Source organism: Chrysochloris asiatica, unplaced genomic scaffold, assembly GCF_000296735.1.
Source record: "Chrysochloris asiatica unplaced genomic scaffold, ChrAsi1.0 scaffold00006, whole genome shotgun sequence".
Lineage (NCBI taxonomy): Eukaryota > Metazoa > Chordata > Mammalia > Afrosoricida > Chrysochloridae > Chrysochloris > Chrysochloris asiatica.
In genome coordinates, this window is record NW_006408524.1 from 38,077,004 (window position 1) to 38,103,887 (window position 26,884).

Sequence of the window (26,884 nt, forward strand, 5' to 3'; positions counted from 1 at the left end):
TTTTTAAAGTTTAAAACATGTCACAAATGTTTTATACTAAATTGAATGTGATTTAAAAATGTTATTGTTAAATTTGTTTTTGTCAAAAAATTAGAGATGTAGATTTAACTTCTTCAATTTACAGAAAGAATATTTCTACTGTATCCTAACTGGCAAAGTCAGCATGCATCAAATTAATTGGACAAGTTTGTTTTTTAATTAATATTTTCATGTTTTCAATTAAACACTCTAGACAGAATAAGGGAATGATGGTGGAATACTGGCTCTGTAAGAACTCATACAGGATAAAGAAGCAAAAACTCAGAGAATATAAACCCAGATTTTTAAAAAGCCATTTATTTTAAAAAACTGGTTTGTCAAATCACATACACAAGCAGATACACACTACCAAAATGGCCCTGTTAGACACCAGTGGGGCATTCACCACACAGTACCTGAAAAACACAGCTAAAAAAGAGGAGTCTGTTTAGTATTTAACCTCAGATTCCTATTTGACTCCTTGTTGAATGGCTTTAAGTTAGCAGATAGTGAGAGGTAGAGTCCCAAGTATAAAATCTGATGCCTCAGGGCTCCATTTAAAAACAAAACAAAAACAAAACCAATTTCCCCCTCTGCACAAGGGAATACTATCCTATTTTTTTTTTCCTTTGTGAAAACAGAAGCCAAGTTTCTCTTCCCAAATGGTTCAGCATTCCCAATCAAGAAAGTGTTGTGTGACAACCTAGGTATTGTGCTTTGTTGAGCATCTAATTCTCCTCACCTTCTGATTCAGACTCTAGAAGAGAGAGAGAAAAGTATTTTTTCTTAGGCAGCTTAAAGAAAAAAAAAAAAAAAATTCATGAAAGAGTTTCCAGTAACAATTTAAAAATATGTCCTTTCCCTTCATCCACCCTTCCCCAGTACCTACACACACACATGAAAGTTTAATCCTAGGCATCCATTTACTAGAAAAGAGATAGAGATATGAGAGTAGATAGCAAACGTTTGTTCCTTTTTGCTGTAAAATAAAGGGTGCCTTTCTAAAAATGCAACATGCCCATGTATATGAGGTGGCTTCAAAAAGTTCTTGGAGAAATGGAATTAAAAGATTAAAAGATAATGGAATTTTTCAACAAACTTTTTGAAACTTCCTTATACTATTAAAAAATATATAAAACACTCTTTTGGAGCATCTAAAATGAACTTTTAATTCTTGGTTGGAATCACTGTTATCCATTATATGCTTCTACACTGCGTTCCCATTTTAAGTGTTGGTCAACTGGTAAAAGATGTTATAAAAGTCTATAAAATTCCAGATATGTAATTATGTCAATGCACTTTTTTCTTTCCTTTTACACGTGTTGATTAGGCCTTATTCTTGGTCCTTCTTGAGGGTTAATAATTTAAGAAAATTTTTTTAACCATGTTGAAAATTATATTGTTTTGATTTCAAAAGGGGAAAAATGTTCATATAAGACAAAATGTTTGATAGAGAAGACCCTCAAAAATCTGTGAAAAAGGTAGTATAATAAGGAACTATTTTCTAAACGACTGCTAAAATTGTTAAATGGAATCATACCTTCTTCTGCGTTTTGTAACCATTCAACAAATTTCTTCATCTGGTCAAGAAAAACACTTTTGCCTTTGGCAACATGTGCTTCTTTGTACCATTTCAATATCGCTTCTTCACTCAGGACGTCAGCTAAAATTTCAGATAAAAGATTTCAAAGTCAATACGTAATTGTTATATTTTAAGACACTTGCATGCTTTATAGTTAAAAAAAATATATCTTTTAATGTGAAAAGTACTGATATAAAATAAATCCATATCTGAAAACCCAAAAATAGGAACAAGTGCCATTCCATGGCGCACAGTATTACATTTTAGAGATTAGCTGAGTAAGTGCTTTTAGTGATGATTGATGATAAGATAAAACTCATCAAATATGATGTCATACAAGCCTCTCAGTCCTAACCAGGCTTGGCAATCTCTTACTGTACTACTGCAAATGAATCAGCATTCCCAGCTCGTCAGAACACTCAGTGTCTTGCCAAGTTCAACCACATCTTGATTACACAGAACTCTCAAATAACTGGTCTTTTAAAGGAATTTTCTTTTTTAGGAGAAAAGGACAAATTAAAATAAAACAGTTGATAATTCAGATGCAATAATGCAACCAATAATTAAATATACAGATAGCTTCCTGGATGTGAGGTGGGATCAATAAACACACAACCAAAAGTCGGGCTGGAAATCCTATAGCATACTCTCCTAAATCAGAAGTATAATGTGAGGTATTCGATTTCCTACAGGCTTTTAACAAATAAGTGCTACCTATTACCTCAAACTCTAAATCCCACAGCTATTCTTGTTAAGTACCTTCAGAGTCAGTTCTGATGCACAGTGACCCTGAATAGGGTTTCAGAGACTTTTAAATCTTGCTGTATCAGGAAACCCCATATTTCTCCTGAGGAGCGACTGGCAGACTCGAACTTTTCCCAATCCAGTGATTATCCTATGAAGCCACTGTGCTCCCCAACTGTTCATTGTTGTCGTTGTTAAGTGCTGTAGAGTCAATTCCAACCCATACCGACCCTGTACAGGGTTTCCGAGGCTGTAAATCTTTACCGGAGCAGAAAGCCTCATCTTTCTCTCGCGGGACGGCTGGTAGTTTCAAACTACCGACCTTAAGGTTCGCAGCCTGATTCGTAACCAGTACGCATGTTGTTGTTGTTGTTAAGTGTCGTCGCGTCGGTTCCGACCCATAGCGACCCCGAGGAGTGACTGGTGAGCTTGACCCGCCCATCTTGCAGTTCAAACGGCTTTGCAGTCTGGTGCATTAACCCACAGTGCCACACCAGGACTCCATACCACTACGCTTGGATACCCTTAATTACTATTAATTTAAAATTTTAAATGCTGTGAATAAGAAGGGGAATATGAAAACAACATACATACAATGTCTACATTGTCTGCCAGTTTTTAATGATTGTCTTTGGGGATTCGGGAGCCGGAAATGAGATAGCAAACAGATTTGAAAAAAAAAAACCCCAACAAATTGTTACAGTCCCTAATGCATGCCCTATCCATTACGAACACTGATGAATCCATGGGATGATTTATGAAAATGAGAAAGTAATTTAGTGCTGTCATTCAAAACATCTCTGATCTTTTTCATAACAAAAACCGTGCCTCCATTATTTCCAACAATCATTGGTTCTTATAAAAGGCTCCTGGATTAAATTCAACAGACTGAATTGACCCAAAATTGACATGATTGGTTTTAGAAGATATAAAAGGATTTTTATAGTTTAACTGTAATTTTTGTTGTTGTAGTTTTTAAGTGCTGTCAAGTCAGTTCCAGCTCATAGTGACCCTGCATAGGGTTTCTGAGGAGCTGCTGGTGAGTCTGAACCACTGACCTGTGGTCCAATGCTTATCCTATAGCTTTGTAAAAGAAGGAAGAGACCCAGGATAATTTATTTATAATTGTACTCAGAAGTCCTTTAGGATTACTCTTAACTTCCTCTTTTCAGGTTTCCTCTTTTTATTCCTCACTCTGCTCTGAATGATGAGAGCATTTACCACCCACTTGTTATCAAAGCCCACCTTTCACAAAAGAGGTGAGGGAGGAAGGATAAAAGAGAAACGTTATGTTAACTTGCCAATATGATAAAGCAATTTGGTACATAAGTAAGACAGTTTTGAGCATGTATACTGGCGTGGTGCTGTGGGCTAATGCATCAGACTGCAAAGTTGTTTGAACTGTAAGATCGGTGGTTCAAGCTCACCAGCTGCTCCTTGGAAACCCTATACAGTGTTGCTATGGGTTGGAATTGACTTGACAGCACTTAACAACAACACACTCAGTATATATATATATATATATATGTATGACTCTGGTAGCGTAGTGGTTACGATTCGGGCTGTGAACCGCAAGGTCAGCAGTTCGAAACTACCAGCGGTTCCGAGGGAGAAAGATGAGGCATTCTGCTCCTGTAAAGATTTATAGCCTCAGAAACCCTGTACAGGGTCACTATGAGTCGGAACCAACTCCACGGCACTTAACAACAACATTATATATATATATTAGCTTACAGATTAATATGTATGTACTATTGAACTAGTTATTGTTATAAAAGAAAAAGAATTTGAAAAAAAAAAAAATGTGACAAGAATGAAAGGGAAAGTCTACTTTATCTCCATACCCTACTGGAATAGGGATGATATACAGAACACTTTGGAAAATTGCTTAAGATTGCAGTGTGGTGATGTTATTTGTCTTGACATTTTCCTTCTGAAGGTGAAGAATTCACTTCTCAATTTTATTGCCCCATATAGTCGGAAAGAGGCCTGGCAAATCCTCCAATACCTGCCAGTGGCAGTGCTTGAGAAAAGGACATTTGGGTAAGGCCCATCAAATGGCACTGTTTGCTGGAAATTTCACAAATTGTCATGTACTTGCAAAGTTGAGTTTTCTATCGTTAAGAACCCAGTTCAGTAATAAATATTTGATGCATTAATGAGAAAACTGTATTTCTTATATCAGGAAAGAAATATTTATATTTATTGCCTGATAAAGAAGGGACATTAGCAACTATACAGGGCTACATATGGAGTAAAGCATAGGCATCCAAAAAGTTAATAAAAAACTCAACATCAGTTTAGTGAAAAGTCATCGGAGATGAGATTCTTACTTCCTAAGGAATAAAGAAGAGGTGATAAGGTTTTTTTGTTTTTATTTCATACCACTCAGAGGGAATTAATTAAAACTGGGACAGCAATATATTTTTATTCAGATCTTCCAGAAATGACTAATCGGTACATAGAGTATAAACGCAAGTACAATAACAAAGGAAGACATTTTACCACTGTACTTAAAATGGCTTCAGATTTGAATATATTTTTCTACCTTCTATCTGGCCAATTTTTCAAGGTTTCTGGTGAAATACTGCGGTCCCATGCAAAGCCATTTGAACTGCAAGGTCGGCGGTTCAAGCTCACCAGCTGCTCCTCGGAAACCCCATACAGGGTTCCTGTGGGTCAGAACTGACTCGAGGGCACTGAACAACAACAACTCCGAGACCGTAGAAAGGCGGAAGGGCATATAACTCAGTTGTTGTTGTTGGAAACAGGGTTTCCAAGGAGTGGCTGGTGAACGTGAACTGCTGACCTTGCAGATCAAACCAAATTTTCAGTCTGATGCATTAACTTGAGGGCCACACTTGGTCATCCCTGTATGAGGCTTATTTTAGTCATGGACACAGTAACTAGAATCCTTGGTTTCCTTCAAAAGTTGGAAATATAGGAAACCAGACACAATTTTTCTCATCATCTTAATTCCAACAGTTAACATCAGACTTGCCATATGGTATGAATTCAGAAAATGTATAATGGAAAAATTCATTAATTTGACATTAAAAATTAAATTCTCATGTGTACAGTTCTATTCTAAATTTTTAGATGGCAAGAGGATCAAAGAGACAAGATTGTAAAAGTGACTTGAAAACTGCAAAGTTTTACATAATTTTTATATTTAAGTATAAACACTATGCCACTTAGAAATTAGGGAATTCAGTGTTTTTGATTAGAAATGTCACATAAAGATAGAAGACAAAGATAATTTGCCCTAATTATGATGGGAAATGAGCTGAGAAGGGCACTCATCTCTTATTAGAAGATGAATAAGAAACTCTTTAGAACACTTTGCACAAGGGACAGAATTCAACCTAACAAAAATGTTTTTATACGAAAACCGATGACAGATACCAGTAACAATAAAGGTAGATTTCTATCTTTCAGAACTACATCCTGAGAATACACCATTTGTCTTTAGAAGAAAAAAGAAAAAATACGTCATGTTTAAAAGTTAGTGATGAACTTCCCTATTTTACTTACTGCCTTAGAAACATATAAATACACACAAACATACAAGAAGCAATCTTCAAAAATTTCCTGGAAACATTCCATTCCCTTAATTTTATTTTTCCATGAACTTTTTTGAAGTCCCCTTAAGTGTGTGTATATAAAATTTAGATTTTATTACAAAAAGTGAATCTTCACTATGACTAATTGACACTTTTATTATTAAAAAGCATTCTTAAGCAACCAAACTCATTGCCATCTGATTGATTGCAACTCAGAGTGCCTTGTATATGGTTTCTGAGGCTGTAAGTCTTTACAGGAGCAGAAGCCTTTTCCTGTGAGATGACTGGTGGTTTGAGCTGCTGACCCATGGTTAGAAGTCCAGTGCGTATCTTACATTGCCACTAGGGTGCTTTAATATAGCAATATTTAAGGGTTATTCATTTTTATTGCACTGTCACTTATAGAAAAGATGCAAAAATTCTTTCCATCGTGGTGTTCACTTAAATAATTAAGTTTGTTGAAGAGACTGTGACACATTGGGGTTTACTTGATCTCACTTTTCCATCCAACGTCTTCTTAATTCCCACTAAGTGACTTGTTGTTAGGTGCCATCGAGTCAGTAGCAACTCACAGCGACCCTATGCACAACAGAACTAAACACTGCCCGATCCTGGGCCAACCTCACAATTGTTGCCATGTTTGAGCCCATTGATGCTGCCACTTTGCCAATCCATCTCGTTGGGGGTCTTTCTCTTGTTCTCTGACCCTCCACCTTACTAAACATGATATCCTTTTCCAGCTACTGATCCCTCCTGACAATATGTCCAAAAGTATGACAGACCACATTTGGCCATCCTGGCCTCCAAAGAGCATTCTAGCTGCACTTCTTCCAACACAGATCTATTGGTTCTTTTGGCAGCCCATGGCACTTCCAATATTCTCCTCCAACACCATAACTTAAAAGCATCAATTCTTCTACAGTCTTCCTTATTCACTGTCCAGCTTTCACATGCATATGAGGTTATTGAAAACACCATGGCTTGGGTCAGGCACACCTTAGTCCTCAAGCTGGCATTTTTGCTCTTCAACACTTTAAAAAGGTTTTGTGCAGCAGATTTGCCTAATGCAGTATGTCGTCTGATTTCTTGACTGCTGCTTCTGTGAGTGTTGACAGTTGATGCAAGAAGAATGAAGTCCTTGACTACTTCAATGTTTTCTTTGTTGATAAGAATGTTGTTTATTGGTCCAGTGGTGAGGATTTTTGTTTTCTTTACATTGAGATGGAATCCATACTAAAGGCTGTACTCTTTGATCTTCATCAGTAAGTATTTTAAGTCCTCTTCACTTTCAGCAAGCCAGGTTGTATCATCTGCATATCTCAAGTTGTTAATGAGACTTCCTCTAATTCGGATGCCACATTTTTCTTCATATAACCCAGCTTCTAGGATTATTTGCTCAGCATACAGGTTGAATAAGTATGGTGAAAAACAACCCTGTTGCACACCTTTCTTAATTTTAAAACATTCAGTGTTCCCATGTTCTGTTCGAACAACTGCTTCTTGGTCCATGTACAGATTCCTCATGAATACAATTAAGTGTTCTGGAATACTCATACTTTACAATGTTGTCCATAGCTTGTCATGACCCACACAATCAAAAGCCTTTGCATAGTCAATAAAGCACAGGTAAACATCTTAGATATTTAGGACTCTACAGCTGGGATTAGTTAGGTTTGCCATCCTAAATTTAACAGTTAAAAAGGAGAGCCATTTCAGAAGCAAGAATGGTCAATCCCAGAACCATCAAGAACGAGCATGAGTGGAGTGTGAGATCCCTACTTAGAAAAGGATAGATTGTGGTCGAGGCAGAGACATGGGGCAGCTGCAGGCTTATAGGCCTATGGACTGAGTAACGCTGTATGCCTACAGTTAAAAGACTGGCTTGCAGATTGTACATTTGGCATTTATAGACTGACTATAGTGTTTTGTTCTGCTATGCATAAGGTTGCTATGAGTCAGTACCAACTTGATGGCACCTAACAACAATAAACAACAAAAGGAGCTTGGTAACACTTGTCTGAGCAGGGCAGAGACTGTGGAGCCACGTGGCTGAGAGTCCGAAGACAAGAGTAGGCTTGGCCTGCAGTAAGGCACACAAGAGCCATGCCTGATTGGAGAACTGCTTCCTTTCTGATTCTGAATTGCATCCTGTCCACTTCCCTAATAAACCCCATAAATGTGAATATTGTTATGAGTTTATGTGTGGCTATTGCAATGGATTATCAAACCCAGATGTAAAGCAGACGGTGCTCTAGGAGGGATGGTTAGTGTCAGAACAGGTTAAAGAAGGTTTTGGTTTGAGACATGTCTGACCTCTGCTTCATAGAACTCAAACTTGAACTGATGTTTAGTTTGACTCTCTTGAACTTGTAAAGGAATTCAGACATGGCCCCCACATGGTTTTCACAGAGACACACCCTCAAATTTATGTTATCTATTAGCTCTGGAAATGTGAGAAAAGTGTGTATGTGTGCAGTCACACACGTAAGTGAAAGATATTAAAAATGGTTTTGTTCTCATTTTCATAACCGTACTGTGGTAAAATATATACAGAAGTCTCCAACTTGTGATGTGTTTGTATTATGACAAACTGCACTTAAAACCATCTGTGTTTTTTTTTTGTTTTTTTTTTTTTTAATGTTTTTTGAGGTTTGGAGCATTTTTCCTTGTTTATTTCAGAAGTCTGAGTAATATCAATATTTGATTTTTTAGAATCACAAAATATAGCCAGGGGGGGGGGGGGGGGAGTAGATACACTGTTGCAAATCAAAACAAACAAAAAAATCACATTACAAATTATGTGTAACATTGCAAAGCATGGGCATTCCAGACCACTCAATTGTGCTCATGGAAAACCTGTAGAAAGATTAAGAGGCAGTTGTGAGAAAAGAACAAGATGATGCTGTGTAGTTTAAAATCAGGAAAGGTGTGCATCAGGGTTATACGCTTTCACGGTATTTATTCAACCTGTCTACTGAGCACATTATCACAGATGCTGGACTACATGAAGAACACGGCATCAGGATTGGAGGAAGACTCACTAACAACCTGTGATATACAACTCAACAACAACCTGACACAACCTTGGCTTGTTGAAAGTGAAGAGGACTTGAAGCACTTAAGATGAAGATCAAAGACAATAGGTTTCAATATTGATTACACTGCAACATAAAGAAACCAAAAATCCTCACAACCCAGACCAATAAACAAACAACATGATAAACAAAAAATATTGAAGTTGCCAAGGCTCTCATTTTAATTGGATGCAAAAATCAAAGCCCTTGGAAGTAATTGTCAAGAAATCAAGCGATGTTTTCCAACGGGTAAATCTGTTGCTAAAGACAACTTTAAGGTGGGAAAAAGCAAAGATGTCAGCACTAAGGTGTCCCTGACCTGATTCACTGTATTTTCAATCACCTCACATGTGTATGAGAACTGGACAATAAGTAAGGGAGACTGAAGAAGAATAGATGCCTTTGAATTATGGTGTTGGCAAAGATTACTGAATACATCATAGTCTGCCAAAAGAATAAACAATCTATCTTAGAAAAAGTACCATCAGAATGATCCTTGGAAGCAAGATGGGAAAACTTTGTCTCATATATTTTGAACATGTTTTTAGGAAGAACCAGTCCTTAGAAAAAAACATCATGCTTGGTAAAGTAAAGGGTCAAGGAAAAATAGAGGAAGACTGTCAATAAGATGGCTACAGTTACTGTAACAATGGATTCAAACATGGAAATAATTGTGAAGATGGTACAGCACTAGGCAGTGTTACATTATGCTGTACACTGGTTCTAAGTCAAATGACTCATTGGTACCTAACCACTAACAAAATGTTGTAATGAATAATTGACAGAAGTTATTCTGATATTCACTCCCAAATGTTCATAGATTGTATTCACAGATACTGAGAAGAAATGGTAATAACAATGAAAAAAAAAAAAAAAAGTACTCAGAGCTGACTTGTTGTTAAGTGCCGTTGAGTTGATTCCGACCCACAGCGACCATGTATATATAGGGTTTCCAAGGTGTAGCTGGTGAGCTTGAACCACCAACCTTGCAGTTCAAATGGCTTTGCAGTCTGACACATCAACCCACAGCGCCACACCAAGACTCCCAGAGTTAACTTAGGACATCGTAAACTGAGGAGTATCTATGTAACATAAAATTTGCCATTTTAAACATTTTTAATATGCAGTTCAGTGGGACCAATTGCATGCACAATGTTATCCATTTCAAAAGTCTTCATTACTTCAAAGAGAAAATCAATACCCCTTAAGTAGTAACTTCTCATTTCTTTCTCTCCCTAGCCCCTGGTAATCACTAATAAACTTTGCTACTATGCATGTCTATTCTTCATTTTAAAAAAATTGCTTCAAGGAGGAAACATATCCTTAAAGCAATTTGGACTTCATTAAGTAAAAGAAGTAAAAAAGAAAAAAATTCTAACTGGTATTTGTGAAATTAAAAAAAAATAATTATTTACACACAGAATTAATGAGACTGGTGTGGCACTGTGGGTTAATGCGCCAGACTGCAAAGCCATTTGAACTGCAAGGTTGGTGGTACAAGCTTACCAGCCACTCCTTGGAACCCTATACAGAGTCGCTATGGGTCAGAACTGACTCGCTGACAATTAACAGCAACAACATAATCTTAACTATATTACTGTAACCTTTACATAGTACTGTAATTCATAGAATTTTTTTACTACTGGCATTCATTACCCTTTAGATCAGTGGATTGGGACCAAGGATCAGAGCATCACCTACTTGGAAGCTTGTTAGAAATGTAAATTCTCAGGTCACTTCCTAGACCCGCTGAATCAGAATCCCTAGGAAATCTGCATTAAGAGGCTCTCTGGTTGATCTTGGGCATACTAAGGTGAGAAAAGTACATTAAAGTATACTACTCTTCAAAGCCTTTCTAGGGATATAAAATATAAAAAAAAGAACAAGTTCTTTTTCTTATAAAAACAAATCAAATATAGATCTTCTACTTCACAGGTGTTTGTTGGACAAACTATAGTCAAGGTAGAAACCAGTATAAAAAAAGAAGGTAAACACAGTAACAACCTCAATGGTGGAATAGAACAAGCGTCCCATGGAGGTTCCATGTTCTCAAGAGCAAACATGTAATTATTTCTTTCAGAAATAACAGACTGTACTTATAATTTTATAAAACCATGAAATTTCCAATTACTTTTAAAACTTCAGTGATATACACTAGACTTCCATTAAAAAAAAAAAAAAGTGATTTCGGTTTTATCTAGAATATTTACTAAGCCAGAAAAAAATGATGTTGACACTTACCCTTCCTATGTTTCCTTGGCAAGCCTTTGCTAACTTTGCAGTGTTACATTATGCTGTACACTGGTTCTAAGTCATTTAAATAATTAGTTATTTAAAACTAATTAACTAATTAATTAGTGACCAAAGGACGTGCCAACGCATTTTCTTTTCACTTTGTGCTGCCTACTTCCTGGCTATTTTCTTATTTCCAGTCCGTGTTCTTTAACATTCGGGCTAATGAATGTTGTTAGGTGCCATTGAGTCAGTTCTAACACAGCACGACAGAAGAAAATGCTGCCTGGTCCTGAACCATCCTCATATTGTCATCCTTAAGCCCACTGCTGCTGCCACTGTGTCAGTCCATCTCATTGTGTGTCATTCCCTTTTCTGCTGACCTTCTTCTATTTTACCTAGCATGATGTCCTTCTCCAGGGACTGGTCCCTCCGGCAAGACCAAGTCTTACCATTTTCACTTCAAAGGAGCAGTCTGGCTGTACTTCTTCCAAAACAGATTTGTTTCTTCTTCCGGCAGCTCATGGTACCTTCAATGTTCTTCCCAAACACCGTAATTCAAATGCATCATTTTTTCTCTGGTGTTTCTTATTCATTATCCAATTTTCACATGCATAGGATGTGACTGAAAGTACCATCGCTTGGTTCAGGCACACCTTAGTCCTCAAAATGACCACTTTGCTCTTTAACATTTTAAAGAGGTTTTTTGTTGGAGCAGATTTGCATAATTCATTATGTAATTTGATTGCTTGATTGCTGTTTCTATGAATGTTGATTGTGGATCCAAGTAAAATGAAATCTTTGAGAACTTCAATTGTTTCTCGATTTAACATGAAGTCATTTATTGGTCCAGTGTCAGACATTTCATTTCCTTTACACTGAGGTGCAATCTGTACTGTAAGCTGCAATCTTTGATCATCATCAGTAAGTACTTCAAGTCCTCTTCACTTTCAGTAAGCAAAGTTGTGTCATCTGCACATCACAGGTTGTTAACGAGTCTTTCTCCAATCCTGATGCCATTTTCTTGTTCATACAATCCAGTTTCTCTGAATGTCTGTTCAGCATACAGATTAAATGTGATAAAAGGACACAACCCTGGCACACACTTTTCCTGATTTTAAACCATTCAGTATCCCCTTGTTCTGTTCTAACAACTGTTTCTTGGTTTATTTACAGATTGCTCATGAGCACAAGTAAGTGTCCCGAAATACCCATTCTTTGCAGTATCATCCATAGATGTTATGATCCACATACATACTTTATACATTTCTGCATAGGCAATAAAGTACAAATAAGTATCTTTCTTGTATTCTCTGGTTTCAGCCAATGACATCCCTCGTTCCATGTCTTCTTCTGAAAATGGCTTGAATTTTTGGCAGCTCCCTGTTGATGGACCACTGCAACCATTTAAAAAAAAATTATCTTCAGCAAAATTTTACTTATGATATTAATGATATTGTTCGATGATTTCCACATTCCATTGAGTCCATTGAGTCATTTTTTTTGAGGAAAGGAGTGTCTTCCAACATTAGGGGCTCACCTTCTGACACTGTATCAGACAGTGTTCTGTTTTCAGAAATGCCCTCCCCCCCCTTCTTCTCAGTCTATCAGTCTGGAAGCATCAATGGAACCTGTACACCATCAATGACCCTGCTATTCACAGCAGCTAGTTTTGCTACCTTGTCAGTTATTACAGGAAGTATAATGGGGAAGGACGCTGGAATTAGTGGCTAACTGAGAAATTTAAAGAGTATTATGACAGTATATGTGCCATCTAGATGCCATTACCAATAAGAAGTGATTTGCTTATTCTTTTATGAAACAAGTACAATAATGAAATTGGGTGCTACTGTAGATGAGGTTTAAACAAATATGTCTGAAAAAAAAAAAACTTTAAAAAATGTTTTGCTAAGAAATACTGGTTTGGATACATACTGAATGTCAAGAAGGTGAAATGTATATTTTTAGCTCTTAGTTTATTGTGGAAAAGTTGACCACCTACAATTGCCAAACAAATGTGGAACTTGTCCCACAGTTTTCTCTACCAGTCTTACAAATGGGGCCAGCTGTGGCCACTGGCTTTCCATATTAGTCTCATTCTTGGCTCCTGGGTACCATCTGAAAATTGGCAATATAATCTTTAGCTTTAGTTTCGATCACTCATTTTGAGTATCATCTGGTGAGTCCTAGGTTTAGGACACTGGTATATGACAACCATTTCCAAGAAAACCTAACACAAATTTGATTTGAGAAACATTGTTTCTGATTACCTTCATGACCTGAAAAAGTAAAATTTCTACCCCCAAACCTGTGGACATTATGTATATATTTGAAGAATCTAGAAGGCCTATTAAAAACCTATGTGAAATATTATTAAATTAAAAAAAATAGCTATTAATAAATAATGTAAACATTGACATTCCAAATACCCAAATTCTCATTGAAAATATCTATTCACTGACACATCCAAGGGAAATGAAACGATGGCACGTGTCACAATTTTCAGAGGTATAGCTAGTGTCTATGTGTGTTTTTGTCTGATATTATGCAATCGCCTCGAATAAGCATTTTACAGAGGTTCAAAACATATCCTTCTGTAAGTGCTCCTTTTACCCTCCATAAAATTATATAAACCTGGCCCAAAACTAGTCCAGGATCCTTTTTTATATACTGTAGTTTTATATACTATAGGTATAAAGATTGATATGTGTTTAAACCCTAGTAGCATTCAACTATTGAAGGCAATGTCAGTTGTCATGATAACATAATCCTCATAAATACAATGAAAAGACAGTAAATGTGAAAAGCTAAAAATAGCCATTTCTTTGGCAAAACAGGAGAATGGCTGGGCCAAACATCTAAATATGAAGTAAAAAGATCAATTATTTCAGTATGTCAATTTCATGATATCTATTGGATTTTTATGATGGTCATTATAGTTACAATTCTAAGCCAGGCTCAATTAATTTATGTAATTATATTCTTTCACCATTCCTAAAACACACTAACCAGTTAATCACCCCAGTCTTCTGGAAAGTCGCATCAATGAGAAGTGTCATGGGGCCTAAAAAGGATGGTCTAGGTCTGCATATGTATATAAGGAGCTCTGGTAGAGTAGTGGTTATGAATTGGGCTGGGAACCTAAAGGTCAGCAGTTTGAAACTACCAGCTGTTCCATAGGAGAAAGATGAGGCTTTCTGCTCCCGTAAAGATTTACAGCCTCAAAAACTCTGTACAGGGTCGTATGAATCAGAACTGATCCATGGCACATAACAACAACATATATGTATCTATGATGCTTTCTGCCCCTTCAATGCGATATGCCTGCCTCACTAAAATCTGCAATGATTAGCATCTTTTCAGTCCACACATAAAGAGTACCCCATATCACCCTCTGCCTCACCCCCTGGGCTTTGCCTGCCAAAGTGCTTCAACAAGACACGGAAACATAGAAGGAGAGTAACATGGTTGAATACCTTTATAAAAGAGAACCACAATCTTCTGAAAGGCTTTCATGAAATGGATGTTGTCGTAACAGTATTCCTGGACCTTCTGGAGGAGAATCAGCTCAGACTGACCTTGAGAGCTGAACACCGCCAGTAGAGGAGCGTATTGCTAGGAGAGAAGTAGGGCAGGGTTGTAAAAACCATTACGTGCATCGGAGGAGTTATAACACTAATCTAGAGGTTTGCTTATAAAACACCCACTATCAGAATTATCTTTTTATTGCATTATTGTATCTAACAAAAATAAATTATTTTTATCCCAGCATCTTAATAGATTTCTTTTGTTGTACCCACTAAAAAAAGAGACCAAATATGAGATTCTGACGCTATCAAAGATGATAATTGTTGTTCCTAGTCTAATAGAATACTGGTATGGCCTGTGGGTTAATGTGCTGGACTGCAAGGTCAACCTGAAATGCAAGGCCAGAAGTTCAAGCTCACCAGCCACTCTTTGGAAACCCTATACAGGATCACTATGAGTCAGAATCGACTCAATGACACTTAACAAAAGTCTACTGGAAAGGTGGCATAATAGATTAGGAGTTGGGCTGCTAACCACAAGGTCAGCAGTTCATATCCACCAGCAGCTCCACAGTTGAAAGATGAGGCTTTCTATTCCTGTAAAAGAGTTACTGCCTCAGAAACCATTTATGGGGTCACCCTGAGTTGGAACCCATTTGATGACACACAACCACCATCAACCACCAGTCTAATGGTTATTGTGAAAACGAGTTAGAGTGAAGTCATTGGTGGTAAGATCTTTATTAATGTCTATGGAATGTGATTTTGGCATTTCATCCTTATGGTTTTGATCTTTTGTTCTCCTTTGCTGAAAATTCGTTTATCTCCCCGTCATTGATGAATATCTATTTTCTTCTAAGATTTGCTTAATTCAGCACTTATCTCTCCCTAGGCTCATTCTCTAATCAAGCTACCCTGCAGTTTAGTCACCATTCGGTTCTTATAAAGTCTGAGAACTGTTTATCTTTCATTTGTATTTGATGTATATTCTGCTCAGTAGTAATGTCCCAATTTAAGAATAAACTCTGAAGGAAGGCTGTAAGTCTTTCACTTGTCTTAACAATATAACAATATTCATTTATAATAATATAAAAAACTGTATACACAGAAGGCAATTTCTAGGAAAATAAAAATATTTCCATGCAAAAAGAACACACGATGAACATAGTCCATCTGATGTCTTCTGCCACTCAGATACTTTTCAAATTCTAATGTCGATTTGTGAGTTACTTTAACAATAAGAAAAAAAAAAGACTTTTTCTCATATTCAGCCAAGCAGTAGATAGGCATATAGGGGAACCACAACACTAATAAAGTATGCTCACCATGGAATGGTCAACCATCCAAGATCAAAAGGGAAACATTTACTTAAGGACAAAGTTGAGAAGGGATAGAAAGGAGAATGAAATGGGAACAAGAACCACAGGGAGGAAGTGAGATGACTGTTGTTACATGGAACAAAACAAAATTTAAAAAAAAAATAAGAACTTATCTCTAGCTATGTCAGAGGTTCTCACATTTTGGGCAGTGGCAAATTTGACAAGAAAAAATTGGGGAATATAAGTTTGATCTACGCCTTGGGGGAACTGCAGTAGGAAGCCATTTGTCCGATTCTTAGAGCTGCAGCTGGCCTGACTGCTGAGACAGGTCTTTGTTACCTTCAGGTGCTTGAGGGCTTGCTCAGCAACTAGCTCCTCCTTCTTGTTCCATTCAACAGCATTCATGATACAGGTCCAAAGAAGTCCAATCACTGCTGTTTCTGGAAGATCATTCCTCTTCATTTCTTCTTTGATATAGAGCACCACCTAATAGTCACAGAAAAAGGGGGTCAGAGAGTGATAATAAGCAAATGCAACATGCCTCACTCATTGTATTGTCAGTAAAAGGTTTGGAGGAGATAAAAATTCTGTTCAGTTTCTCCCAAGTACAAATTCTCAGATTGCAAGAAGGAATAAAACCACAAGGATTTGTTCTCAAAGCAGATTTACTTTTAGTCTATAAATTAATAGGCTTAGTTATGTCCAGGAACTGCTGGATAATATACAGGAAGAAAGAACCTTTGTTTCCTAGGTGCTATTCTTTTATAAGCAGAAACCCTTTGGGTCCAGCAGTGTGGGGCCATTTGAATCAGTTCAACTTCCTTAGGCTTCAAAGAAGGCAACTCAGTTGTGAATTGTTACCTGCCTCCTGAACTTCAATGTCTTGAGTCTGTATAAGCCCATTTTCCATAACTCAGGCTTTGTCACTTTTCATAGTCCTCAAGCTTCGTCACAGTAAAAACTTAATTTATAAAGAAACAGTAAAGTGAAAAAGCAAATTTTTTTTGGATACCTCTCAGTTAAGTAACACCCAGCAGGTTATTTTCTCTTAGAATTATATTTAAGTATGCAAATTAACCCTAAAAGCTGACAGATGGAATCTATGCCCAACTTAATAATGTTGCTTACAGCAAATTTGTTTGGAAGGCTTTTTCCCTTTGAAACAAGATCATATATAGATGTTAGAAACTCATAAGTGAACAAGTGATTAGAACCTATAATGTATGGTATTGTTGTTGTGAAGTGCTGTTGAGTCGGTTCCGACCCATAGTGACCCGTATAGAGTTTCCGAGGAGCATTTGGTGAGGTTGAACCACCGACTTTGCAATTCAAACAGCTTTGCAGTCTGGCGCATTAACCCACAGAGCCACACCAGGACTCCAATGTATGGTATGTTGTTGTTAAGTGCCGTTGAGTTGGTTCTGACCCATAGCAATCCTGTACAGGGTTTCCGAGGGTGTAAATCTTTACGGGAGTAAAAAGCCTCATTTTTCTCCCGCGGAGCGGCTGGTAGTTTCGAACTGCTGACCTTAAGGTTTGCAGCCTGATTCGTAACCACTACGCTACCAGTCACTGGGAAAATGTTCACGTTTGTGGAAGTTTATCCTTCTTGCTGGCTTCAATGCCATGAGACTGTGGAATATTTATTCCTTTAACACCCCCAACTGCTAGATAGTTTCAGTCTGAAGTTCTCCTGCTTTAAACCACATTAAGTAAGTACCATGCAAGGCTTAGAGCACAGGGAGGGTGAGGAGGGTGTGAGTGAGCAGCAAAAGGAAAGGAGTTGAGCATTTAACTTTTAGATTGCCATATAAATGCTTTTTAAAAAACATTTTGATAGAAAGTTTTCTCCAGGCATGTGTACCAAAGCAAAACAAAACACAATACCTGTTATAACTCTATAAGGTGATACATTGTTTACATTATGGGATACACAACTACTGTTGTTGTTAAGTGCAGTCGAGTCGGTTGTGACCCATAACGACCCTGTATAGGGTTTCCAAGGAGCAACTGGTGAGCTTGAACCACTGACCTTGCTGGGAATAAATATGCCACTGGGCTCAACTGGTACTTTATCACGATGTGAAGGCAGAATTAATCAACTTTTCCTCTTCAAATTGAAAAAACAAAACAAAACAAAAAAATCCCACATATGTATACATACCCAGTGCTGATTTCAAATACTGGCTAAATGCTTAAGCTTGTTACATAATCTGCAACAAGACGAACGTATACAATGGAGTACTTGGATCATGAAGGGGCAAATCTATTTGACAGATAAATATTTTGATAACCCTAGGAGCCTAGCAAAAATTGTCATTTATGTGAAAATACCCATGAATTTCTGGAATACCCTAGAGTGTAATAAAATGAAAGGTTCGGAATCAGTATTTTGCCACTGAGCTAATTTAAATGGTAGGAACAAGCGGATAAGGTTTATAGCAATCAGTTAAAGGGAGGTCTCCCTAAGGGGCAGAAAGCTCGTGCTACTTCCCACCCCAGTGTGTAGCAGTGTTGTCTGCCCACCTCCTTGATTGGGCATTCCTGAGAAAGTCGCTCCTGGAGCTCCTTCTGGAGTTCCTTCCTCGTGCCCAGGGACTGCTGGACTCGGAGAAAGTCGGACAGCTCCTTCAGACCTGCGTCAGTGAAGTATTTAGCAAAATGATCCACACTCTGTCTGTTAACTGGAAAGAGTTCCTGAGAGGTGAAAGAAAAAAGAGAGACAGCTGTAAAGCAAATGATATAAATTTCAGCCCTTATCAAGGGCAACATTTTCATACTAAAATAGGACTCAGAATATTCCATATTTGGAAGAAAAGAACAAGGACAGACTTTCAAAAGAATACATTTTTTGTAATTTTTATTCACCATTTGCCAAGTACCCTTTAAAATTAGGTAGTTCTACCAGCAGTTCCACAGTTAAAGATGAGGTTTTGTGCTCCCGTAAAGATTTACAGCCTCAGAAACCCTGTGCAAGGTCCACCGACTCCATGGTACTTAACAACAACAACAAAGAGAGAAGAGTCCTGGTGTGGCATTGTGGAATAAGAACTGGACTGCTATCCACAAGGTTGGCAGTTCAACCCCATCAGTCCCTCTGAAACGCTATGTACTGCTGAGTTGGAATCAACTGAACAACTTTACCAACCACCACCACAAAGAAAGAAGGGAAACACTAGGCAACATAGAAAACTAGGCTTCATTCATCTCTGAACTATTATTTCCTTGTTTTATTTTAATCACGTATAGCATATGTAAACACAGGACTAATTTGTTAAATAAGTGCAAGTAACAAGATAACTTTGAATAAATATTTGAATTGTATTCTTGTAACTGATAGGAACAAAATGAAATAATTAATTACATTCTTTCCTCAATTATGAGTTAAAAGACAAAAGTTAGTTTTAGTAATGCTGAAATGATTGGGAAAATCAACTATTGTCATCTCAAGGACCTCTATTTATTGCTTTTATCCAAAAAATACCAGCACAAGAGTGAAAGAGAATTTTGTTACGTATGTTAATGATGGTGGATCTCAATTCAGTTTATGCTGTTGTGCAGCACCGTCTCATGCAACCCTGTATAGTGTTTCCAAGGAGTGGCTGCAGCTATCTAATCTAAACTCATCCGGCCCACCCTTTAATAAGGAATTCTTATGGAAGATAAAGAGCAATACCTGATGACTGTTCGTTATTTTTACCTCATTTCCATTTCACCCTACACAGCTTGGCAGAGTCTCAGTAACACTTAGTCATGTTCCAATCTTGAGTGAATTCAAAACTCAACTAAAAAATGAAGCAACTTTCATAGTTCTCACATTTTTTAGACTGCTGTTGTCTAAAAAATAGACCCATACTTTTATATTTGTTAGATTTGCATGTAGATGACCAATGGTTGGGTAGCACCAATGAATCTTGATAGAATATGTAAAGGTTTTGCCATCATGCTTAGGGATATAGGGAGCCCTGTGGTATACTGGGTTATGCACTGGGCTGCTAACTGCGAGGTCAGCAGTTCAAGTCCACCAGGCACTCCACTGGAGAAAGGTGAGGCTCTCGTAAAGATTTATAGCCTTGGAAACTCTATACAGGGTCACTAAGAGTCAGAACTGACTTCATGGCACATAGCCAACCAGCCACAGGGACATAATCAGAGGACCCACATTGTAATACTTTATATATCTCAGCCCATAACTTCCCTGATTGAGTCACCAATTTCAAAACGTCAAAACAAATTTGGTTGGAGCAGCTATTAAGCACACGTTCTTGTTAAAGCAAACGTTTCATAACAGACAGAATTTCTGACACAGACATTTGAGATATAAGGAATCTTTCAAATCTGTGGGCCACAGAAATAATTTAATTTCATTCATTGTCTTCTGTGAACCAAAATGTTCTGAGCATTTTCCTTATAATAACCATGCAAAGTAAGCATTTTTCTAGATGATAAACTAAGTCTCAACAAAGTTACGCAACTTGACACAATTTATGCAGACAGAAATTTTAAAGGCTCCAAAATCAACAATTATTCCACTACACAATGATGGTCCTCAACATTCTATTTAGGAAGATAGTGACTGTAAAGTTTGATGTAAAGTTATGTTCAGAGAAAAATGTCACTTAATTTATTATTGTTGTATGCTGTTGAGGCAAATCTGATTCAGAGTGACCCTATAAGACAGAGTAGAGCTGCCCCATAAGGTTTCTTAGTCTGTAATCTTAATGGAAGCTCCGGTAGAGTAGTGGTTACGAATCGGGCTGCAAACCACAAGGTTAGCAGTTCGAAACTACCAGCTGTTCCGTGGGAGAAAGATGAGGCTTTCTGCTCCCATAAAGATTTACAGCCTCGGAAACTCTGTACAGGATCGCTATGAGTTAGAACTGACTCCACGGCACATAACCACCACCACCAATCTTAATGGGAGAAGATCACAAGGTCTTTTCTCTCACGAAGACTCTGGTGGGTTCAAACCACTAACCTTTCAGTTAGCAATGACGTGCTTAACCTTTGTGCCACCAGGGCTCATAATCCTACATACTTGTACTACTTGTGGTTTATGGATGATATGTCATATATTGAAAATTATGAAGATTAAACAGAGGTGGAGTCAGTTGAAAACATCTTACCATTCTCTGACTTGGCAGAATAGTTTACATTTGTTAGAAAAGCCCTACCCTGCTAGGAACCTCCATCATTTCTTCCCTAGGTTACCGTCTCTCCTTTTTGTCATCGCTCCATAGACTATTCCTAATGCCAACAGCTGAGTGATCCTGTTAAAACCCAAAATCACATTATGGACACTCTGCAGAGAATCCTTCAAAATTTCCCATTTTATTCACCCAGAATAAAATCTACAGTCCTTCAACTATATGGTTCTGCTACTTTACTAACTTTCTCTCACCCACTCTCCATTACTGTCCATTGTACCCACACTGCCATGCATGTGCCTACCTCAAGGCCTATGCATTTGCTGTTCCTTTGCCTGGAACATGCTTCCTCCAGATACGGACATGGCTCATTCTCTCACTTTCTACAAGTTTTGACACAAATATCACCTTTCAGAGAGGCCTTCCCATCCCAATGAAAACGGTACCCAAGACTGATACTCTTGAGCTCTTCCCTACTTTGTTTCCATTACACTTTCTCCCCTTTAATTATATTACATATTTTATTTAATTCATTACCTGTTCCTACAATTGACCAGTCCCATATTTCCTATGATTCTTTATCACTGTATTACTTTACACACCAAGTATTAAAACAATGAATTTCTATCAGTCAATTACACAGAAACAAAAGGAATACTCTTCTAATTCAGCACACATCTGGATATTTTGGTCAAGAGTTGTGTAGCAGGTATTGCCAAGCCATGACAAAAGCAGTAAGCACACAGCCCTTACACCAAGCAACACTTACAAGCAGCCTTTTATCTATGTTGGCTTTTCTCAAAGAAGAGGTAACAGAGTTGGCATCTTTTTCTGCCATCCATGCTTTAAAAAGCTTGACAGCAAATGAGGCCGCAATGCCTGTTTGAAGTAAAAAAAAAAAGAGAGAGAGAGAGAGTTTCATTCGTTTGATAAGCAAAAACACCTGTGAGGAGATGAGGCCTAAGGCAACATTTCAAACTGTTTCCTAAAATAGTTAAGAGTTGACTTAGTACAAAGGAAGAATGGCTAGTACATTGAAATCTTTCAGAGAAATCAATTATTTTCTTTTTTCAAAAGATAAATTGTCATTGAAAAACTGAAATATTTTCCAAAGTTGAACTTCCTGTTTATGCAAATCTGGGATAATAATGTTTGTGTTTGTTTTTCTTACTTTGGTCAGAGATAGAGTCAAAGTTCATTCTTTTACAGTATTTCACCCCGTTGTGTGTGGAGCAATATTTCATGTTTATAATATAGACCCTAAGGAATTTCAAAACTGACAGGTCCACATATGCCCAAGAAATTACTGATAAGTGATTCCAGTAAAAGAACAAAAATAATGGGAGAGATAATTACAGTTGTAGATGAACATGCATCATTTACTTTACAGTTTTACTTTTTGAAAAAAAAGAACATATAAAAGATTCCTGAGTTAAGCTATAAAAAATTTAAATTATCTGATTGAGAATATTCTTCCATTGGACCCAAAGAGGTAGCACATGTTATAAATGTACCAACAGACATCTTACAATGACTAGGGGAACCACCCTTGGATGAAGTTGATTCAGTGAAGTGATGGAGAAAACTGGGTTGGGGAAAACATGAGTCATAAATGATATTACTGCTTCCCTGTGTTACGGATTTCAAGTTTAGTTCCTTTTAAAGAGGTTACTGAGGTACCTATGCTAGTCAAGAAAATGTTCAATCATATATCCATATTTAGATTATGGGTTATTTCCAAACACAAATAATCAGATGGTTCTTCTGTAAACACGAAACATATTAATGTTGATTTAATTAATATAAGTTAAGGTATAGTTGAAATATTAAACAGATTTTTCTCATTTGAAGGCTTTACTGTTGTTGGTGGCCTACCAAAACACCAAATCAGTTGTCACTGAGTCAATTCCAACTCAAGGCGACCCCATGTGTGCACAGCAGAACTGAGTTCCATGGGGTTTTCAAGTCTGTGAAGTTTTGCCAACACATTTTCAGGTCTGTCTTCTGAAGCACCTCTGTGTGGGTTCGAATTGTCATGACAGGACACTTAACTACTGCTTCTCTATTCTCTCCTCCCTCCTAAAAGGATTCCTGCTTTGTTTAGTCAAGGGACTGATGAGTCTAAGTAAATCATGGCATCCCCTCCTTCTCAATGATCTCAGCTTAGGTGCATGGTATTTCTCTGGCAACTGGCACTGGGTGAAAGTTGTTCATGCGGCCTATGTCAGCCAATCAGCTGAAGGAAAGATACATTATCTGATGTTGAGAAGTGCTCTCCCATGTGATCCAAACATGGGATACTATAACAGTACTAGAAGACATCTTATAATGACTAGGGGAGCCATCCTTTGATGAAGTTGATGCAATGAATATTAATGAGTAAAAGCGGGATGGGGCGAAACAGGTCTTAAATGATATTACTGCTTCTCCTGTATTATGGATTGAACGATACACTGCCCAAAATATGTGTTGTAAATCCTAACCACTATGCCTATGACTATAATCCCATTTGGAAATGGGTTGTGTTTCTTATGTTACTGAGGCAGGATTAGTGTGGGCCCATCTTGAGTCAATTTCTCATGAAATATAAAAGAGATTAAATACAAGCTAGCAAGCAGAGATGGGGGAGAGAAATGCCAAGCCACATCATGCAGGAGCGTAAGCTCCGAAGAGACAAGGATCTTTCTCCAAGATGAAGGCCAGAGAAAGCTATTCCCTATACCTGACATTCTGAATCCTCACAGCTTCCCTCCAAAGCTGAGATATTAAAATTGTGTTTGCTAAATCCATCTACTTATGGTATTTCTGTTCAGCAGCACTAGAGAACTAATAAGATACATCCTGAAATCTGTTTATTATTATGCAAGCTAAGTGAGTCAGGATTTTCAGTTACTGGTAGAGAAAAGCCCTTAACTGATACATCATTCACACAGACACCAATTTTGTCTGAATTTTTTTTTTCACTTGAATTATTAGAGGAATTGGGTTAAAAACAAAACAAAAACTATGACTATAATTGTCCAGGTGGCAGCATTGACGGACTCAAGTGTGGCGGCGGTAGTGAGGTTGGCCAAGGATCAGACATTGTTTCATTCTGCTGTGCATGGGGTCACTATGAGTCAGTTCCGACTCGATGGCACCTGACAACAACAACATAATAAACATACGTTATAAGCAGGAGAATTTTATGCTATCAAGTTTTTAATATGGATTTAAAATATATCATTAGTTGAGAAAATCAATGTAAATTTGGATTTATCTGTATAGTGTAATGTGGCATATCAATGAAAACAAATTAAATGGAATTAGACCTGAAACCACAGTGAACCTAAGTTCAAAGTGATTCGGGATGAAAATTACTGCTACCAACAACAAGGAATGCAGAAGAATCTAATTAAGTAATTAAAATAAAAATAACAGGCAGCTGGATTATGAATTGTAAGTAAGTAAAGAGAAATAAAATATGCTTGAAATTACCTACTGCCATTGAGTTCATTCTGACTCTTGGCTACCCTGTCGGTGAGAGTATAACTGCCCCTTTGGGTGGCCGAGACTTAAATGTCTATGTGACCAGTTAGCCTCACCTTTCTCCCTTCAGAGCAGCTAGTGAGTTAGCACTGTTGATCTTATGTTCAGCAGCCCAATGAGTCACCTACAATGCCACCAGGAGTCCTGTGCTTGAAATTAGTATACCAAACTCTGGGCTTAAACCTTTTACCTTGTATTAAAATTGACTTTGGGTAGTTAGTTTGGGAAATCTCTTATAGCCACTCATCATCTACTGACTGGGAAAATTCTATTCTCCTTGACTATTTGCTAAACTGATGGTTGGGGGGAAAAGTATCATTTCTTAATTCTCTCCTATTTAGGAAACAGAAATTTAAGCCTCTATTTTCTAAAAGATGGTGGAGGATAAGGAAAAACCATAGTTCACTGACTATTTCTGCAGCAAGGCATATCTGTCTCTCTCCTTTTCCCCTAATAGTATACTATGAAAATTATCAAACATACAGAGAAGTTGAATAAATTAAAAAGTAAGCACTCATATACTAACCAACTAGATGTTACAAATGTCAACATTTTACTGTATTTCCTTTATCACATAGCCATTTATCTAACTATCTGGTTATTTCTTTATTGTGATTTGGATAAAAGTTTACAGAGCAAATTGGTTTTCCATTCAACAATTCATACACATGGTTTTGTAACACTGATTGCAATCCTCACATGTAAGAGCCGTGTGTTTTTACTTCAACTGTGTTTTTACTCTTTCTATTTGTCCTTCTTTCCTATCCCTTCCTGGCCATCTGGTCATTTAATTTTTGAAGCATATCAAAGGAAGTGTAGCCAAAACTTGAGTTTTTAGTATAACTAACAAGTATTTATTATCATGACTAAGATAACCTACTATACTTTTGGTTTACAATTTATATTCCACTTTGTTTTCCTGAGTGTTAAAATGGCTAACAACATAATATAGGTATGTTGTTGTTAAGTGCCGTCGAGTCAGTTCCGACCCATAACAACCCTGTATAGGGTTTCTGAGGAGCTTCTGATGAGCTTGAACTGCCGACCTTACAGTTCAAATGGCTTTGCAGTCTGGTGCATTAACCCACAGTGCCACACCAGGACTCCATAACATAGGTATGAAGTCTCATAAATTCTCTTTAGGAAAACACATTAAAATGTTATAATGTTAACAGCAAAGTTATAACAAGTAGAGTCTGGAATGCCATAAATCTAGCTATTTCAAGACAAAACTATGATGAATCTCTAACTAATATCCTTCGACTTTAGATTTAGTATTTTTTTTTCTCTTTCAGCTACAAGAACACTGTAGCCCTTTTCACTAAGGCATGAATGAGGCTGAGACTCCACATATACAGGAGGAAACATTTTTTTAAGTTTTCTAAACAAATAGTCTCACAAAAGCTCTTTTAATTTATTTATAAGGAAAAAGAAATAACTCCTTGTTTTGTGTGTCATTATAATTTGAATATCATTATCCTCCTACAAGAAAACAGCCCATGTTTGTTTTAGTCTATAGCTAACTTATTGCATGGATACCTGTCAAACTCCTTATGTCCTCAAATTAGAGCAAGATTTTTTTTTGATGCAGTGGTGATGACTTCTTTCTAAAAATGAGACAATGAATAGCTTTAAAAAATGGGATCAGGAGGACTTTCGGCAAGATGGCAGAATAGGCAGATGCAATATAAAGACTATCTATAACAAAGACACAAGAGACCAAGTGAAACAGACACAGATGAAAATTCTGGAGCCCTGAACTTGAAAGGAAAGGTTAGAGAAGTAGACTGATTGCTTTCTGGAAGGAGAAGCTGAGCAGGGATGGTGAAGGAGAGAGACTAACTGGTGAATGGTCAGCCAGATGAAACATGACCATCTTAACTTCTGTGAGCAGCTTTGGCAACAGAAGGTGGCCTGGCAGAGCAGATTCACACAGGTGACAGGGAAGGTGCAATTCTATCTTTTGCCCCATGCTTCCCTGGTGACCAGGAGTGTCCAGCTCCCACCCTCATTCAGACCCTGCTCTCCTGGAGTTCAGAACTGATGGCTGTGCTGCTTTTGTGCCTGGATTCAGGTGGACTAGGTTCTAGACCTATAGAACTCACATAGTCACCAGACTAGCATTTCACTACTTACCCTACTCCGAAGTG

At 37.5% G+C, this 26,884-nt stretch overlaps 1 protein-coding gene across 1 annotated transcript in view; it reads right to left on the bottom strand.

Moving 5' to 3' along the window:
• Window positions 1-314: 314 nt before the first annotated feature.
• BZW2 (basic leucine zipper and W2 domains 2) overlaps window positions 315-26,884 on the bottom strand; it is a 104,496-nt gene continuing 77,926 nt past the window's right edge. The window contains exons 7-12 of the mRNA XM_006832243.1: window positions 21,976-22,085; window positions 18,586-18,756; window positions 16,399-16,545; window positions 14,690-14,828; window positions 1,559-1,681; window positions 315-775 (exon numbers count right to left, since the gene is read on the bottom strand). Of these exons, the coding sequence (XP_006832306.1) occupies window positions 747-775; window positions 1,559-1,681; window positions 14,690-14,828; window positions 16,399-16,545; window positions 18,586-18,756; window positions 21,976-22,085 (719 nt within the window). The 3' untranslated portion in view covers window positions 315-746. The remainder of the gene's footprint in view (window positions 776-1,558; window positions 1,682-14,689; window positions 14,829-16,398; window positions 16,546-18,585; window positions 18,757-21,975; window positions 22,086-26,884) is intronic.